Source organism: Neophocaena asiaeorientalis, unplaced genomic scaffold (assembly GCF_003031525.2).
Source record: "Neophocaena asiaeorientalis asiaeorientalis breed wild unplaced genomic scaffold, Neophocaena_asiaeorientalis_V1.1 scaffold418, whole genome shotgun sequence".
NCBI lineage: Eukaryota > Metazoa > Chordata > Mammalia > Artiodactyla > Phocoenidae > Neophocaena > Neophocaena asiaeorientalis.
The window spans coordinates 2,873,108-2,887,931 of NW_020175731.1; the positions used below are offsets into that span (position 1 = coordinate 2,873,108).

A 14,824-nucleotide genomic window follows, 5' to 3' on the forward strand; every position below is an offset into this window, starting at 1 on the left:
AGTTAATTCCCAAAAGAAAACCAGGACATCATAATGAAATCACAGCAGAGGGGATGTACTATGCAACATGAGTGGAATAACGTGATCTCAATGCCAAGTTTTTAAAAGGTGCTGCTCTTAAAATGGTGGATTAATGACTTTTGCAACTCAAAATTAGGTTAAAGGATTTAACTGAGGAATCCACTTCTATAATGTGTACACCGTCAGAGACACAGTGAGCTAGTCAAAACAGTATGAAATTATACACCATAAAATCATCAGTTCGGTGTTAACTAATGTCTTATAAATTTCTATATCGTAATCATAGTAGATCAGTAAGTTCTGACAGGCTTCAAGAGCCACAGTCCCCTGAATTCTTGCTTAGAATTGTTCAGGATGGGAGGAGAACAACATTGTTAGAAACTACAATCAATTTTTTTAATTAAAAAAATTTTAATAATGTGTGGCCTATGGAAAGACTAAACAAACAGAGCTACCATATGATCCAGCAATCCCACTCCTGGGTATATATCTGGAAAAGATGGAAACTAATTTTAGAAGATACATGCAGCCAGCACTATTTTCAATAGCCAAGACATGGAAACAACCCAGGTGCCATCAACAGACAACTGGCTTAAAAAGATGTGGTGTGCATATATATAAACACACACACACACACACACACACACACACACACACAGGAATATTATTCGGCCATAAAAAAAGAATGAAATATTGGCATTTGCAGCAACATGGATGGACCCAGACGATATTATACTTAGTGAAGTCAGTCAGTCAGAGAAAGACAAATATCATATGGTATCACTTATATGTGGAATCTAAAAAATAAATCTATAAACAGAAAAAGACTAAGACAAGAAAACAAACTTTACCAAAGGGGAAGGCTGGTGGGGTAGACAAATTAGGAATATGGGAATAACAAATACTAGTATATATATAACTACTATATGTAAAATAGATAAGCAGCAAGGATTTCCTGTATACCACAGGGAACTATATTCAATACCTTGTAATAACCTATAATGGAAAATAATTTGAAAAAAAAATTGATATATATAAATGAATCACTTTGCTGTACACCTGAAACTAGCACAATATTGTAAATCGACTGTATTACCAAAAAAACAAAACAAAACTGTGGCTTAACTAAGCCACAAAGCCTGCAAATCATGAAAAACCAAAAGACTGAAATCCAATACATTAAAACTTCACAAAAAAACACAGAATGAAAACACAAAATTAACTGAGCATATTCAGCAAGCACATATGACCAACAAAAATTAGTATCCAGAATATACAAAATATTCCTACAATTAGTAAGAAAAAGATAAATTGAAAGAAAAACAGAAGTCATGAAGGCATTTTATAGAATTAAAAAAAGGCTCTTAAACAGAAATATGTTCAATCATATAAAAATCAAGGAAATGCAAATTAAAACCACACAGATACTGACTACAGACAGCAGAAATTAGGCTGCTGGTAGGGATGGAACAATGAGGAATAACCTCACCTACTCTTGGGATGGGAGAACAATTTTGCATTCTCTCCAACGACCTTGCAGGTACACCTGGCCCTACCACCTAGGAGATTCACTTGTGACACACACTGCAGAAACTCAACACACGTACCCAGAGACATGTACAATGACGATTACAGCAGCACTATTCATAGTATCCCAAATTTGTAAATAACCCAAATCTTACCTATAGACTAAATATCTGTGTATTCATGTAACACAATATGAGGGAAATAAAGCTAAATAAACTATATAGCTATATGCATCAACACTGATGAATTTTAAAAATGACAATGAATTAAAGAAGTCAGAATACATTTATATTAACTTTACAAAAACATGCAAAACACCATCATATTGTTTTTAAAAATATGGATGGTTGTAACCCCCAAGAAAAGCCCAGTGCACTGTGGTTTCCTCTGCAGTAGAAAGGGGAGCTGAGACCTAAGGAGAAATGATGGGAGCACCTAAGGTGGTAGCAATAAGCTCTTAACCTACCTGGTGGCTACACAAGCATTCTATTTTCATTCACTAAACAGTACATACATATTATATACTCTTGTACATGCATCATTTTTTTAATAAAATTTTTAAGTTTAGAAAGAGTGGGTGACTTTCAACTTAACTGAAATGTGTGTTAATGCACATTAAGGCCCTCTGAAAATAAGTGCCATGTAAATGAAAGGTGGGAGGGTGGAAAATGAGATATTTTTTTTTGAAGACTTAAGCATGCATTTTATTTTTAATAGATCTTTCTTTATTAGAGTATACTTGCTTCACAATACTGTTAGTTTCTGTTGCACAACAAAGTGAATCAGCCATATGCACACACGTCCCCATTTCTCCTCCCTCGAGCCTCCCTCCCACCCTCCCTATCCCACCCCTCTAGGTCATCACAAAGCACGGAGCTGATCTCCCTCTGCTATGCACCAGCTTCCCGCTAGCGATTCATTTTACATTTGGTAGTGTATATATGTCAGTGCTACCCTCTCACTTTGCCCCAGCTTCCCCTTCCCACTCCCCATGTCCTCAAGTCCATTCTCTACGTCTACTTCTTTATTCCTGTCCTGCCCCTAGGTTCATCAGAACCTTTTTTTTAGATTCCATATATATGTGTTAGCATACGGTATTTGTTTTGCTCTTTCTGACTGACTTCACTCTGTATAGACTCTAGGTCCATCCACCTCACTACAAACAACTCAATTTCGTTTCTTTTTATGGCTGAGTAATATTCCATTGTATGTATGTGCCACATCTTCTTTATCCATTCATCTGTTGGTGGACATTTAGGTTGTTTCCATGTCCTGGCTATTGTAAATAGTGCTGCACGAACATTGTGGTACATGACTCTTTTTCAGTTATGGTTTTCTCAGGGTGTATGCCCAGTAGTGGGATTGCTGGGTCATATGGTAGTTCTATTTCTAGTTTTTTTAAGGAACCTCCAGACTGTTTTCCATAGTGGCTGTATCAATTTACATTCCCACCAACAGTGCAGGAGGGTTCCCTTTTCACCACAACCTTTCCAGCATTTATTGTTTCTAGATTTTTTGATAATGGCCATTCCGACCGACATGAGGTAATATACCTCATGGTAGTTTTGATTTGCATTTCACTAGTAATAAGTGATGTTGAAAATCTTTTCATGTGCCTCTTGGCCATCTGTGTGTCTTCCTTGGTGAAATGTCTATTTAGGTCTTCTGCCCATTTTTTAACTGGATTTTTTGTTTTTTTGATATTGAGCTCCATGAGCTGTTTGTATATTTTGGAGATTAATCCTTTGTCTATTGTTTCATTTGCAAACATTTCCTCCCATTCTGAGGGTTGTGTTTTTGTCTTGTTTATGGTTTCTTTTGCTGTGCAAAAGATTTTAAGTCCCATCTGTTTATTTTTGTTTTTATTTCCATTACTCTAGAAGGTGGATCAAAAAAGATCTCGCTGCAATTTATGTCAAAGAGTGTTCTTCCTATGCTTTCCTCTAATTAAGAGTTTTATAGTGTCTGGTCTTATATTTGTCTTTAATCCATTTGGAATTTATTTTTGTGTATGGTGTTAGGGAGTGTTCTAATTTCATTCTTTTACATGTAGCTGTCCAGTTTTCCCAGCACCACTTATTGAAGAGGCAGTTTTTTCTCCATTTGTATGTTCTTGCCTCCTTTGTTGTAAACTAGGTGCCCATACGTGGGTGGGTTTATCTCTGGGCTTTCTATCCTGTACCACTGATCTATATTTCTGTTTTTGTGCCAGTACCATGCTGTCTTGATTACTGTAGCTTTGTGGTATAGTTTGAAGTCAGGGAGCCTGATTCCTCCAACTCCATTTTTCTTTCACAAGATTGCTCTGGCAATTTGGGGTGTCTTTCGTGTTTCCATACGAATTGGAAATTTTTTTGTTCTAATTCTGTGAAGAATGCCATTGGTAGTGTGATAGGGATTGCACTGAATCTGTAGATTGCTTTGGGTAGTACAGTCATTTTCACAATATTGATTCTTCCAATCCAAGAACATGGTATATTTCTCCATCTGTTTATGTCATCTTTGATTTCTTTCATCAGCGTTTTATAGTTTTCTGAGTACAAGTCTTTTGCCTCCTTAGGCAGGTTTATTCCTAGGTATTTTATTCTTTTTGTTGCAATGGTAAATGGGAGTGTTTCCTTAATTTCTCCTTCTGATTTTTCGTTGTTGGTGTATAGGAATGCCAGATTTCTGTGCATTAATTTTGTATCCTGCAACTTTACCAAATTCATTGATTAGTTCTAGTAGTTTTCTGGTGGCATCTTTAGGATTGTCTATGTATGGTATCATGTCATCTGCAAACAGTGACAGTTCTTCTTTTCCAATTTGCATTCCTTTTATTTTTTTCTTCTCTGATTGCTGTGGCTAGGGGACTTCCAAACCTATGTTGAATAAGAATGGTGAGAGTGGACATCCTTGTCTTGTTCCTAATCTTAGTGGACATGCTTCCAGTTTTTCACCACTGAATATGATGCTTGCTGTGGGTTTGTCATATAAGGCCTTTATTATGTTTAGGTTCACTCTTTGCCCATTTTCTGGAGAGTTTTTATCATAAATGGGTATTGAATTTTGTCAAAAGCTTTTTCTGCATCTACTGAGATGATCATATGGTTTTTATTCCTTCAGTTTGTTAATATGGTGTATCACATTGACTGATTTGCGTATATTGAAGAATCCTTGCATCCCTGGGATAAATAAGCTAGCCTCACCAATTTTCATTTCCCAGCATTGCCTTTGGTTGTTTAGCCACCTGTCAGAACTACCGTTAGGGAAGAGCAGGACCTGCCTTACATTGTCAACACTTATCTGAGCCATTTAAAAAGAAATCGTTTTTATGAGACCAATTCGAATACAGTTTATCTTCAAACTTTTCAACAGCTAATAATTATATGCCAAGTGTATTTCTGCTTGTAAGAGCAATCATAATAACAGCTAATATTTATAGCAGTTTCCTAATAAAGTGCTTTATACAAATTAAATCCTCAAACAATCTATGAGCTATATTATTACACCATTTTATGCCTGAGGAAATGAAGCACAGAAAGGTTAAGTAACCTTGTAAGCAGCAAATCAGGATTCAAATCACAGTCTGGCTCCAAAATCTACACTTCTAACCACTATGTGCTATATTACTAGCACACAGAGAAAACCAGAGACAAAGCAATCTCCAAATGCTTCTCTCAATACATTAATCTTTGAAGATTATTCTGATATTCAGTAATTACATCAACTTAAAAGTGCATCTTTAACGCCTTATTACCTTTTGTACACATTCTGAAATGATTACTGTAATACTAATTTTATATAGTTGGTGCTTCTGGGTACAGAAGTGCTAACTTTTTTTCCCTCACATTAATAACAATGAGGGCATTACCAAAGAATGTGTCAATACACACAGATCTTACCTGCACTACAGAATGTACAGTCCTTAAAGGTGGTCCCAGAATTACGACATCAGATCTGCACTGATTGGGAGATAAATTTCATCTACTTTCCTGAGTATGTCTCCACTCATAGGAACCACCGGCGCTATCCGGTAAACTAGGTGGTAAAGAAGAACCAAACTATTACAATAGAGGGAAATATCCATATACTTGTCCAAATCGACCTTTCATACAGTATATAAGAACTTCTTGTATAAACCAAACTCTACTTTTGCTGTCACCATCTCTGAGTTCACTGCATAGTCAGTCCTATGACTTCACGTAATCTCTATAGACCCACTTATTCTGGATTCCTTTTTTAAAAGTGACGTCTTTGACAACCTGTTAAATTGTTCCTAACATCTAAAAACAAAACACTGTAGCATTAAATCTCTCTTAAGAAAAGGTATACCATCAGTCTGAAACTTCTGCACCTTAAGCTGGAAGAAGAACTAAAATTATTAAAATCGGTTAAAGTCTACCTTTTACGTTTGGCCAGTCCAACATAAAAGAGTAACGTGACAATGTATGTGATGGTATTGTCTCATCTTTCCCACAACCTTACAAACTTTTCTCCTCAGAAGGAGCAGCAATCAGACTTTCTGAGCAAGAACATTTTTCTCCAGCACAGTATTTAAAAGGCTTTCCTTTATTACGATTGTTTCAGTCCAAGTCATGACTGCAAATGGCACTACAGCATTGCAAACTAATGATCCCTTCCCAGGATTAAGATTTAAAATTAAACATTCATGTGGGTTCTTTCATTTGAAAATAGCAAGCAATAGAAAGATTAAGAATATAAAAAGGGAAGAAAACAAAAGTCCACCTGGGATACACAAAGAGGAGCCAGTACCAGTTTTATACTTGAAAATTTGCCTATGTGCACGCAAGTATTTTTTTAAAGAGAGTCCACACACTATTAGATAAAAGGAACTCCAAAAAGATCAATATAAGAACTACTGGGTTTAAGACATTCAATTTTGAACATAAACATCCAGAGGAAGTAAATTTTTGAAATTATATTTATTAATGTTCTATTGTATCAATGCATATTGTATTCTCTTAGAACTGGGGAAGAGGAAAGCCCCACTTAACGGAGATAACAAACTTGCCATCTTTTATAAAATTTAATTAGAACTGACAATGTTATGGTTAGTCTTTAATTCCTGAGAATCTGAACATTAAGTTTTCTGTGAGTTTACAACAAATGCTCACACTGATTTTTAAACTGCAGTATGTCTGAAAAAAATGAGAATATTAACAATACATCAGCAAGGAAAACTGTCATCTAAATGTGTACATCAACTTAGGTGTAAAACACTCAAGCCCTGTTGCTCTGCACTTTTAACAGCATTTAAATATGCTCCATCTTTTCAGAGATTTCATTTCAAATAAGTAAACTTATTATACCTCATCCAGACTGCAGTGACATTATTTTGAACTAAAGGCAAAATAATAATCTGTCACATTTTTCTCAGTTGTAGGTATCCATGCAGTCAGCATGTGAACTCTATCTAGTATTGATAAAATAACTGACATGTGTGGGGATAATGACAGAGACATCTGATTCTCTTCTATTTAGAATTTCTATCTCTATTAAAGGAGATGATTTTAGGGAAGTTAGAGAAGAAAAACAGAAAAAACAATACTGTTGCTATGAAATGGTGACCAATTTGATACAATCAAATGCAAGATCATTAATATAAACATTTACAATAATGAAAATATAAATTATTAATTATGCAGCATGCTTTAGGGCCATTTCTACAGTTAGTACATATTACAAATATTAAATGCCTTTAATCCATCCATTGTACATAACTCTGTAAATCATGTTTACATAATAAACAAAAAACACTTCCTACCTATTCTGTTTCTTCTGAATTTTAACAGTGAAAGTGTTATCTTGAGCTGGGAAAGTTACCCTGACCGTGATCAATGAATACAGACAGGGCATTGTACACCCGTTCCAAAAGCTGGAAATCAAACAACAATGTTAGAATTACTTGCAGGATTTACCCAAAGAAATGCTTAATAGGCAAGTGCAATGGAAAAATCAAGTATTTCCTAAAATGATGTTAGTATTACACATAAAGTTTTAAACTTTTTTCACTGTAAAGGTATCACCATATTATATTAAAAGATTATAGGCCATGATTAACCATTTAACTGATATAATCTTTACAAAAATAAAGCTAATAGCTTGCCAGGAACTAAATTTACTCAAAATCTTTCTGTACCTTTTAATCAGTAAGTGGTTTAGTTTATTAGAACTTTATTCTCACAGTGGTAATTTTTTAAAAGCCTGCACAGTGCTTAATCTGATTTCTTAGATTATACTTGGTTTAAAGAAAAAGTCTGCCCAAACCATCATCAAGACTTCAGTTCAACCTAATGTAGAAGAAACCTGAGTTTGGATGTAGAAATAAGAATTCATTCAATTTTCTCTGCTATCATACATAATGCCTTCAGCCAAAAGTAAAGCTTCAAGCAGGACTCTATGGCTTTATCTGTATTTTCTTCCCCCTTAAGTATTAAGTAAATCTTAAATTTAAAGCAGTTTTTGGAGGTTAAATGTTCTCAAAGCAATGTAAACTAGTTATAAAATATCTCACCACAGACAGCAGCAGCTCTAGTGAGCCACATGAAATTAACAATGAATCAGTTCACACTGTACAAAAAGGGTACATAACACTTATGCCTCACCTCTAGTATCAAAACCATCTTCATATATCCCTTTTATAAGAATATTGATATGTATGCTTCATGAATTTCAGGCTCAATTCCTTTTGTTTAAACATTACTGGCTGTACATAGTATATGCACTGAATTTCCAATGACTGAGACAAATATGGATCAAAGACCTATACAAATACAAATTATAAACATTCATGTAGATTACAAGAGGTCTGAGGTGGCAGTTTAGGAATTTAGGTTAACCCTTCTAAAACTTCATTTCAAATAACTGTTCCCAGGCACATCTAGCCAAAGTCCAGACAAAAATCTGATTTTAAAATCTCATTCTCAACCTTTGAAAAGTAGAGCCTTCAGAAGAATGGACTTAACTTTAGAGCACTGCCTTAGAGAGTTGCAGCATCTAAATATTTCCCAGAGATGTGACCCAGGAAACACTTGGTTATTAGCTTATTAACATCCATTTCATATACAATTCTGATGATTTCATAGGGGCAACGCATACCATCAGTATCATTTGACAACAGGATCTGCAGACACAGTGCTGTCGGACAGGTCTCCGTTGCTTGTTTTAGTCTCTTCTGGAAGCATGAGTGAAAATAATGGACATATTTATGTTCATTTTAAAAAGTGAATTAAGTAAATAAGGACTAAAAAAAAAATTAAGAAGGACTATATTGCTAAATTTCAAATTAAGAAAATGCTACATCCACCAAATGTTTCTCTAATACCACATTATATGTAGTTTATTTACCTTAATTTTTTAGAAATCTAGGCTAAATATTGCAAATATAATTGTTTTGACTGGTTTGTAATAGTGGTAGAGAATTGTGAGAGAGCAAAACTGCATCTGAGGTGGGTTTCACACTGCACCTTCCCCCAGCTGGGCCAAGAAATTGTAGTGCTATTATTGATAGAAACATGGTTACAAATTCACATAAAAAATTGTCCAGAATGAATAACTTTCCAACTGTATTTATAATTTATTTTTAAATGCAGTTTTTTATTATGACTGTGATAAAATGAATTTCTGCCTTTTGTAAAAAATGTCATATATATATATATATAACAGAGAAAAACTAATGTTTTCAGCAACTTTGACAACATCTCTGAGCAAACTTTAGCTAAAACAGAGTCCTAAAACAGAACCACCACCCAGCATCAGGCACGTGGGTGACATACATTACCCAAAACCCTAGAAAGCTCCTTAGGAACAGCAGTCCAAAGCAAGGAGCTCCACTGAGACTGAAATGTCTGTTTTGTCTTAATGCTTTAGGCCTTAAAGTAAATGGCCAATCCACCTGCAGAATATTCCTAGTTACCTAGGCTGGAGACAAGGTTCTGGCATCATGAAAGGCCTGAGTAGAACGTAAGCAATAACTCAATTTCTTCACAATTTAGATTATACTGACTCAAATTCTTCCAGATGGCTTTGCTAAGTATTATTTTTAAATGAACCCAAACATAACACATATTTTTTTTATTTAATAAATATTTAGTATCTTCCAGGTAACAGCCGGCAGTCATTCTTCAAGAACACGATTATTATTCAGTCTAGATTCCAAAAATGCCTGCATATGCTAATAAGTAATACTGATGGAACATTATCAACAGGGAATAGGGTAACTGATATAAGTGGTCTACCCAAATGAATCACCTCTATTCAGTGTGAAAAACATATTTATTTTAAAATCTAACTGGCAAAATAAGGTTAATAAAAACATCACGTTTTATGAAGTATCTTTTATTCTTGATTTGTGAAATACAAGTAAGAAAAAGGAAAAAGAGCAAACATGAAACCTGTCGTGTTGCTGTACCTAGTTTTAAGCTTCCAAAGAGGAAACCTAAGTTACATAATTTCCATAACAGAAAAAAGGAAATATCCATTCTTCAGCGAAGACAATTGTTGCTAAATTTCAAATTTGAGAGAAATGTACCATGAGGGTCCCTTAAGTATGAAATGCTGAACGATTTACACCCACAAAGAATATAACGGACAGAATCCTCTCCTTAATGACTATCAGCTATTATGGCTCTACTGCTCTCTAATTCTCCAAGGCATGGCTATGGAGGAGCACAGGAGACTGTTACTGTGACACTAAAATGGCCCCGACTATGTTATGTCTCCTTAATCACCTGTCCCATACATTCAGTCCGTGTCTAGTCATCAGCAGCTTTGACTTAAGCCAACATTTAGTCTCCTCCTCTAATTTGTTCCTTCTTATCTGATACAGTTGAAGGGTGAAAGAAAAAACCCTAAACTTGGTAAATTTTTTTAATTAAGAGATGAACCGAATAAAGAGTTATCTCAGAATGAAATGCATAATCTATGTTAAATTTCTTTTCAGTTTCACAAATGATCCCCTTAGGCTTTACTTCTTTAAAAAGACATTTCTAGGTCTATATTATTTTTCAAAAAGAAAAGTCTGACTAGATAAAATGGAGTATTCGGGTCTACTACTAAAGACAGATTTACTGGTCTTTCCAAATTTAAGCCACTCACTGACCTTCTTTCTCTTTCTTTTCTTGGTTTTCTTCAGCTGCAGTCTTGTCAGCTCTGAAGAAAATTCTTGCACTGCTCAGTGAGAAACAGAGCAATTCAAATTCCTAAGTAAATTAAAAAAATTAGAAATAAAAGCTGAAAATACTTTAGTAAAACATCAAAATTATATTTAATATCTCATTATTTCTAAAAAGCTCTAGTGAGTGCAAATCGCAAATACAGAAACTGAACTGTGTAATCCACCCATTTTTTAAGATATGAGTCAAATGGCTTCCAAATACCATTCATTTAAAAATATACTCTTATGACCACTATTCATCTCACTCGTTAAAATGGGAGTTTCAATATGATTTATGTTTCTTCAGTGATCAAGAAGTAATGGATATTAAAAAGTCAAAGCAGATCTGACTGTTACTCTCATCTACCTGTAGATAAACATCCAGTCGCTTCTGAGTGAGATTCATGGTTTGTAGTAGTTTTTCATCCTGACTAGTTGACTGCACATTCTGTTGCTTAGCAACTGCTCTTATCTCCTTCAGGTACTTCTCTCTAACAGACTGGAACCAGTGAAGTGAGTCAAACTCCTGGTACTGATCCAAAAGCTTCAGAATATAAGCCACACCTAGAGTCACCAGCAAAACCAAAATGAAATTACAATGTGTAGACAAGTTATATTCTACTCCACCAATAATTCCTAAAATTAAGCTAACCATTTTGAATTAATCCTCTTTCAAATTACATTTTACAGCACAAATGAATAAGTTTAGCAACATGGCTTAATTCCTCCTTAAAAACATATAAAGAACTAAAAAAAAGGCCAATCAAGAAGAAATAACATGGCTATGAAAATCACCTGGAGATAACATATGGCTGTAAAGGTGGGGAAAAACTTCCACTGCTAAATAGACAACAACTAGGAAGCTACAGGAAACTAAATACAAGATGCTCAAACTGTAAATAAAACCACAACAAAAACAAAGCCTAAATAATTAGGTCCAACCACTCTTAAGTGATTAGCAATACCAAAGGAGCATGAACAACAGTATAAGTAATGGTCAATCAGATGACCCAGCCAAAAAATACAGTAAAACACTGCTCGTGAAAAACAAATCTACAAAGAACACATAGCTCTATTCTCAAGCAAACATTCTGAAAAATCCATTGTAAGGTAAACATAAAATTCATGAGAAAACAATTCCACTAAGCTTACCCATGGCAAAGCCATCATCAGTAAAGGCAGCTCCAATTTTATTTTTTTTATTCAATTTCTCCTTGCAACTAATGGAATGCTCTACAAAGTTGAGAGTCTAAAAAGATATAACAACATATTAGAGAAACAATTGTGCTAAAAGATCTTCAGTTCCTAAAACAGACATTTCAGAAATTATAAACAGGATCTCTTCTAAGCTCCTGTCCTTTTGATTTGAAACATTTCCCTCATATAAATAGCCTCTTGGTGAGGTCATAATCTGTGTAAGTATCTCTTAATGGCTCTTCTTTCCAAGTCCTTTAAATATGAGCACTCCCTCAATCACCACTTAACCCAAGCGCAGCGCTTCTGTGTATGGTTCATTCTAAAATATTATGCACATTTAACAAATGAAGGCACTGAGACTTGAGTGGTTTAGTAACTTGCCTAAAGTCATACTCTAAATCAAAGTTGTAGTCAGAAAAGTAGGCCTGCTTTACTTAAAAGCTTAAGCACTCTTAAGCATGGCAGTCCTTACTTCTGCCCACCCAATTCATTCTACAATAGTAGTTCTTACCATATTCTCAGTTTAAAAGGCTTAGTAGTCATTTGGATAAACAAACTCCCCCCGAAAAAGGCACTTCCCTAAAAGTTTAGCTCCTCTGAAATACCTTATCTAATCATAGCATTTATTCAACAAATATTTAGTGAAACTTAATAATAATAATACCAGGCATTATTAAATAATTACAATAAAAAATGAATACCATCAAAGAGTTCACACTCTATAGAGCAGCACTCCTGGCAATGACAGAAATGCTGTGTATCTACACTGTCCAATACAGTAAGCCACCAGCCACACATGGCCACTGTGCACTTGAAGTGTGTACGGTAAAACTCAGGAACTGAACTGAATTTCTTCATAAAATTTTAACTAATTTACATTTAAGTAGCCATCAGGGGCTACAAAAGGATAGCACAGCACTGGGATACAGAGAGACCTGTTTAAAAATAATTATGGTACAGTGTGATAAGTACTATAATAGCCTACACTGTAAACAAGATTATCAAGTTCCACTTTTTTTGCCTGTAAAACTTCCTTGGCAATTAATCACATTTTATAAAATCTTTGTCAACTGTTACTTAAATCTTTAGATATCTCATTTATGTTTGTCTTCTTTCTGGAATTAGATTATAAACTCAAGGACACAAGAATAGTGTCCTATACTTCTCTTCTTTGTAGTGTTTGTAATCCCTCTTGTTTTCTCCATCACTAACTGAATTCTGACAGCAGCTCTGCAAAACTAGACTCTTCCTCAATCCCACAACGGTTTGCCATTGCTATTTACCATGACTTCAAATTAAAGAAAGATGGTGAGAACTCACCATGAGTTAACTACACTATTATCAAAGTATAACTAAGATAGATTCACCTCCAATCTGACACTTCTATTCATATCTGAAGATGAAAAGATAATGCCTATCAGATAACTGTGGACATTTTTGCTACATAACAATTATTATAATAGAGCATTAACAATTAACGTATAAAAGAAAACAGTAGAAAGGAAAATAAAGCTGTCCATAGACCATCAGCTGCTTTCAATGGATAATAATGGTTCTAATATGTTAGGAACGTTATGTGTTAATTCAGGCAGCAATGTGAAAAGTTATAACTTGATCAAAGTTAGATGTAATCAAAAGCTACGTCTGCTCAGTGATATTTAGATTTTAGAGCTATCCATTTACAAATTTTTTAAGAAAGAGCTTTGTTATAGAAACCTTTATAGAAAAATAACTCTTATTGCTATATATACCTCTCTAACCTCTTAACTCCATTTTCCCCACTGTGACAATTGTTTTTATATTGCGATTTTGGTTAACTTGAGCTATTTTTACGATGCCAACTACAGAATTAGAGCAAAACATACCATATACTACAACAAGAAAGCACTAAAATTTTAGCTTAGATGTTAATATTTACTACCAAAAATACAGAAGTTGTCCTCAAATAGTATGCTTTTAAGAAATACTTCATATTTTAACAGTCTACACTAATCACTTAAAATGACTATATGGTATAATTCAGCCCAAAGATTATATGTGTGTGTGTGTGTGTGTGTGTGTGTGTGTGTGTGTGTGTGTGTATAAAATAGTGTATGCTCAAGTAATTTAAATCACACTAGGATTTCTCTGGCTGTTATGAACAAATAAGAATCTATCTGAACTACGAATAAGTCTCATTCTACATAGCTAATAAGTAAAAATTCTAGGCCGCATTCACTGAGACCACATTTGGTTTTATCTACAACTAGAAAGTCAACAATATAGTCTGTTTGCATTTCCTGCTGTAAAAAAAACTGGACCTATTTATTAATACTTTTTCAAAAAATTCATTTTGGGTACTAAAAATACTCACCAGAGGTGGAACAATGATATAGAAATTTCGGAGATGTATATTCTTCGGCCTTCGAAATTCTGGAGCAAAAACATCCACAAGCATTTTGAAATACTCTGTGCCTTCGGCAGAATTTCGTGTGTGATCGCTGAGGACGGAATCCAAATGCCTAAAATGCAAAAAAATTATTTACTTGGTTCCTTTCTCAAAAGAAGATGTGGCTTTTAAAATCCACTTCTCATTAGTTTAGATGAGAGCACTCAAAAATGTGAAATATAAGACACCTCTAAGTAAACTTCCTTGGGGTTCAGAATGAACTCATTTTTTTATGGACAGAGGCTAATCAATATGATTTAATTAACTTAGTCCCTAAAACAGAATATGTAGGGCCTCTTGGAACTTTATAGAATTTTCTATTTCTTCTTCTCACAATGAGCCCTGTAGAATTCCATTTCATTGTGAATAAATTCGTTTTCATCTTAAATCTCTTCACTAACACTTCTTCTATACCTCCTTACCTCAACTGAAACCCATCTCCTTTTGAAGAACTTAGCTTCCCACTCGACCTTCAGAAACATTAACTGCTTTTT

At 34.5% G+C, this 14,824-nt stretch overlaps 1 protein-coding gene across 4 annotated transcripts in view; it reads right to left on the bottom strand.

Annotated features, from left to right (window-relative positions):
* Window positions 1–6,080: 6,080 nt before the first annotated feature.
* Window positions 6,081–14,824, bottom strand: part of WASHC4 (WASH complex subunit 4) — a 52,456-nt gene continuing 43,712 nt past the window's right edge. The window contains exons 29-34 of one of the 4 annotated variants that reach the window (XR_003001386.1): window positions 14,256–14,403; window positions 11,858–11,954; window positions 11,073–11,269; window positions 10,652–10,751; window positions 8,157–8,725; window positions 6,081–7,426 (exon numbers count right to left, since the gene is read on the bottom strand). Coding sequence is in view for 3 of the 4 variants with exons in the window: in XM_024732117.1 (XP_024587885.1) it covers window positions 8,658–8,725; window positions 10,652–10,751; window positions 11,073–11,269; window positions 11,858–11,954; window positions 14,256–14,403 (610 nt within the window). In the remaining variant the exon portion in view is untranslated. Of the gene's footprint in view, window positions 8,726–10,651; window positions 10,752–11,072; window positions 11,270–11,857; window positions 11,955–14,255; window positions 14,404–14,824 lie in introns of all 4 variants that reach the window. The other 3 variants (XM_024732117.1, XM_024732116.1, XM_024732115.1) reach the window with 3 other exon arrangements.